Raw genomic sequence first — 4,382 nt, 5'->3', positions numbered from 1 at the left:
AGCCCCCCTCCCCTCCTGGCTGCTCTCCCCTCACAGTCCACTCCCCACAAGGCCCCTCTCCCCTCACAGCCCTCTCCCGACAGGGCCCCTCTCCCCGCACAGCCCTGCAGCCCATCACGAAGGGGCAGGGGCCAGCTACCCCCAGACACTCCGGCAGAGGCCGGGACCACCCCCCCCACTCTCCGGGCTGGGGTCTCACAAGCTGAGGGGTTGAGGGGTCAGGCCAGGGACACCCACATGGGCAGCAGGACCCTGGCCCCTCGCTCTCAGCCATGCTGGAGCTGCCTGTCCCTACGTCAAAAATTTCTTAGGGATGGGGATAGCGAATAGATAATGAAGGCTGCGACCCAGTTAATGGCTGAAGAGCTTCCAACCTTTCTGTGCTGGGCTTCGTGACTTGCTGCCCCAGCTCTTCCCCGGGAGCCAGGCTGGGGGGCTGATCACAAGGGAGATGCCCAGAAGCTAGAAACACGCGGATGAGTTTGCTCCTGCAAGCACGGAGGATGTGTCTGTCGCCCCTTGCTCCCCCGGACCGGAGGCTGTACAGGATTTACCTGGGGGTTGCAGGAAAGCTGGGAGCAAGAGCCCCGATGCCAGCCTAGAAAACCTCCGTTGGCAGCGCAGCCACTTTCTGAACGTGGGGATTTTTGTTTCTTCCTGTTCCAAAGTTATAACTTTCCATTTGACAGGAGAAATTTCTCTCAGGCTTTTCCATGCCAGCCTTTTCCAAGCTCTCCAGCGCGACTTGCTCCCTTCTGCTGCATGAGCTACTGGGAAATGATCATTCTCATTTTCATGTCTCATTTTAACAAGGCACACTCCCATGAGTGTCTTCAATAAACTAACACCATTTTGTCCAGAGCCACAGTGAAAGTTACAGGCCCCAAGTGGTCTGAAGCTCTGCTTCTGCCACTGCAAAAGCCTGCCTACAGCCCAGGGCTTGGTTTGGTTTTTCCACCAGCCACCCTCCCTCGTTGGACTCTGGCAAAGCACACATTGACCGCGCTCTGCTGTGCAAGCTGCCCCTGGGCTGACACAAAATCATCAGTAAATAATTTTGCAATCAAAGGTCACAGTGGATCAGACTTTCGAATAGAGCTACTCCTGTTGAAAGTTAACCATGGGGTATTTGCAGCCAATGGTCCAACATAAGCAAGAGAGGAAGGTTTAGGGAAGCAGCATAACCTGGACACGCAGCAGGGACAGTAGGAAGTTCCGAGCACCTGCATCCAGCCCCAGGACACAGGAGGGCTCTGGCAGGGGTCAAGAGAGTGCAATGAGGAAGGGGGTGTCTGGACAGGCCTGAGCAGGGCAGGCCGGGGAAGCCGGGGCACGAGACACTGCAGCACGGCCGCCTGAGCAGGAGGCACCGAGGAAGAGCAGGCAATCCAAACCAACAGCCATGGTACGCTCGGCAGAGTGCTGGAAATGAGCTCCGGGAGTGAAAATGAGAAAGGCAGTGTCTTCAGCTGGTGTTTAATAGGAAGCTGGCTTTGAAATTAGTAATTTTCAGATGTAGAGAAGGCACGTAAATTTGAAGACAGCTCTCCAAGATCAGCTCCATTTTCTGTGAATAATTATTGAAAAAAAAGAAGAAAAAGATTATGGCTTCTCAGAGCAGCCCATATATGCTAATCACATTGCTAATTACAACAGGGAAACACGGCCTGTTATCTTGAAACACGGCAGATGCTGTCACACCACCAAAGGCTGTTCCTGTTGCTCTGGCATATTGCAACGAGCCGCGTGGAGAAGCAGAACGCGAATGCGTGGGCAGGAGAAAAGCAGCACCATCAGCGAGACTTTGCCGCTGCCCAGTGGCTCGGGTCACTTGAAGAAGAAGCCATATTTCAGCGGGTCCTCCTCTTCGACAGTGAAGGTGGCTGTACCAGTGTAAAAGGCTTCTCCTGAGACTTCCACAACGACAGCGTTGTACTTCCCAAACTTGGCTTCCTGCAGAGGGATTAGGATCAGGACAGAGGCGGACAGGAGGTTTTCTGCTCTCCCAACCCCACGGAATGCCGGCGTTACCCAGCACTTAGGCAGAGACACCCCTCACCGAGCACTCTGCCCTGCCCAGGTACATCCCAAAGTGTGCAGCAGCCCTTTTACCGCCTCACCTTGCCTGCACGAGCTCCACACCTGCACGACTGCTGCTGCCCCTGCTCTAAGCTCGCGAACCCCTGCACTGCCACAGCCTGGATTTGCCTCAAAGGAGGCCGACAAGCTGCCAAGGTGCCCAGTCCTTTCTCGATGGCTGAGGGAGGATTTGAAGGGAAGCCATGCAGCAGAACAAGGTCTTACTGTCACTTGCTTCCCTAATAAAAAATCTTGAAGCGTGAGGCTTGCGGGAAGGCAAGACCCCCAGGCACCTCTCTCCTTCCATATGCCCTTCCCCAGGCATGGAAAGGCTTTTCTGCTTCTCCACTGAGTCAAGGCAACAGCACTTTTCCAGCAATCCTCAAGACAGAGGGAAAGTCCAGCACAAGCCACTTGCCTGCACTGCCTTCCCGGTGAACAAGGACCCCGTGGTACTGCTCCGAAAGGTTCTGGTCTGGTTCAGCTGGATGAGTCCCTTATGGTACTGCAAGGCGATGCGGGCTGTCACACCCGAACCTGTTGGACTTCGGTCAACCTACATTCAGAAGAGAAGATGAACCAGCTCTAGTATTTTGGGTTTTAATAGAAGACAATATTGCTCCCCTCAGTTCTCTTTGCCACCTTTATACTGTGCTTGAGGGAAATCCGCCTAGCCCAGGGGTTTGTACAGAATCCGGATATATCACAAATGAGAAGACAAAATAAGCAGGTTTGGGGTACTTTTGGATTGCGATCAGCTTTGGCAAACTAGTAGGGATGAGGGATCTAATAAATATTGAGGCTATTTAGGGAGTGCTTGAAAGCTTCCCAGCACCATAGAAAAAGGACTGAGAGGGGCAGAGGGCACCTTCCCCATTCTCACGCGTTGAGGTAGGACCAGGGCTGCTGGCCAGCCTGGTTTTTAGAACCTCCAAAAATACAGCATTGGCCAGCTTCCGAGGAGATCTGTTCCAATGCTCCACACTCCTCACTGCTGGAAAGCCCAACCAAAACTTCCCCCGATATTTATGTGATACCTTATCCACGGCAGACAAGGATAAAAGTTTACACCCCCTCTTTTCTCTCCAGCTCTCTTGATCCCTAGCAGCTGTTCCCTAGATTAGGACTTTAAGAACATGCACTATGTCTGTTGGGATCCCACCTCAGCCCCTGAACTCCTGGGAAATTCCTAGCTAGAGGGCACGGGTATGAACCTTTTTAAAATGCCACCATCTAAGATGTGCAGAAGTACTTCTGTCATCAGGAGCTAAAACTGCCTATGTTAAGTGACACTCAGCTCTGCAGAGCCATCACTGTAGCAGAAGCAATGATCACTGCCCAAAATGAGAAGAAGCAGAACCGCCCCTCATCTCTGAGGAGGCTGTAAGAAGGGAAGAAGGTGGTGCCTTGTGTGTCTGAGAAGAGCCCGTTTCTGTACCTGCTCATCAGCAAACACACAGATGTTGGTGGTGGGCTCCTCACTAAAGGCATCTTTCCCATCTGTCAGTATGGTGCCGTAGAGGAAAGCCAGGTCTTCACTTTCTGGGTGATGAAGCTCGAACTGGGAACAGCACAGACAGGTTCACCAACGCGTGCAGCAGTTGGGCAGTCAGCAGTACGTGCAGCACAGCTTCCTCAAGAGACCAGAGGAAGGGGACAAGGCTCCACTGCTGCGTTTCCACCTCTGTTTCTCCAGTAACAGAGACGGACGCAGCAGCAGGAAAGCAAACTCCCTTCTCATGTCCTTATGAGGCTGGAGGAGGACTCTGAAATTCAACATGGGGCTGGAAGGATGGGACTGGCTCCCATCCTGAGCATCTTGGGGGAATAAAGGGCCTCAGTCTGGTGCAGTCACCCCAAACACACTGGGGTACCACAGCACGCTGCCATACCTGTTTCTTCACCGCTTCCGTCACTGCGCTTGCCGCACTGACGAGGTCTCTGGTCTTTGAAGAGCACACATCGAGGCCCAGCTGCTCGGCGCTGAGAAAGGCATAGAAAGTGCCACCATAGCCGATGTCGACCACCACCTTCCCGTGACCAGGAACGTCGACGGCCAAGTCTGGGCAGAGAAAGGGAGGGTAGTGAGGAGGGGAAACCATGCTGAGCGGTGGACTCGCACGCGGAGCAAGGGAATCCGGCTGCATGCAAGGAGGAGATGGGGACAACAGCTCGAGTACTCCCATGCCTGAGTGGCATGTGACGCCTTCTACCATCCCTGACGGCCTCATCCAGCCTCTGGGGGACATTGGAATTGGGGAGGGATTTGCAAGACCCCCCTCAGTCAGGCCGCCAGCCCCCAC

At 53.9% G+C, this 4,382-nt stretch overlaps 1 protein-coding gene across 1 annotated transcript; it reads right to left on the bottom strand.

Annotated features, from left to right (window-relative positions):
* Positions 1-1,474: 1,474 nt before the first annotated feature.
* On the bottom strand, positions 1,475-4,295 carry L3HYPDH (trans-L-3-hydroxyproline dehydratase). Its single transcript, XM_009284523.2, has 5 exons — positions 4,268-4,295; positions 3,972-4,141; positions 3,518-3,640; positions 2,498-2,635; positions 1,475-1,953 (listed from the first exon to the last, which is right to left on the bottom strand). Exons 1-5 carry the CDS (start codon positions 4,293-4,295, stop codon positions 1,828-1,830), a joined length of 585 nt encoding a protein of 194 aa, XP_009282798.1. The 3' UTR covers positions 1,475-1,827.
* Between the last annotated feature and the right edge of the window lie 87 nt (positions 4,296-4,382).

The sequence above is a fragment of the Aptenodytes forsteri genome, unplaced genomic scaffold (genome assembly GCF_000699145.1).
Source record: "Aptenodytes forsteri isolate BGI_AS27 unplaced genomic scaffold, ASM69914v1 Scaffold410, whole genome shotgun sequence".
NCBI classification, from domain to species: Eukaryota; Metazoa; Chordata; class Aves; order Sphenisciformes; family Spheniscidae; genus Aptenodytes; species Aptenodytes forsteri.
Note: the sequence above shows the minus strand (reverse complement) of the source record. Positions and strands in the feature narration are given on the sequence as shown.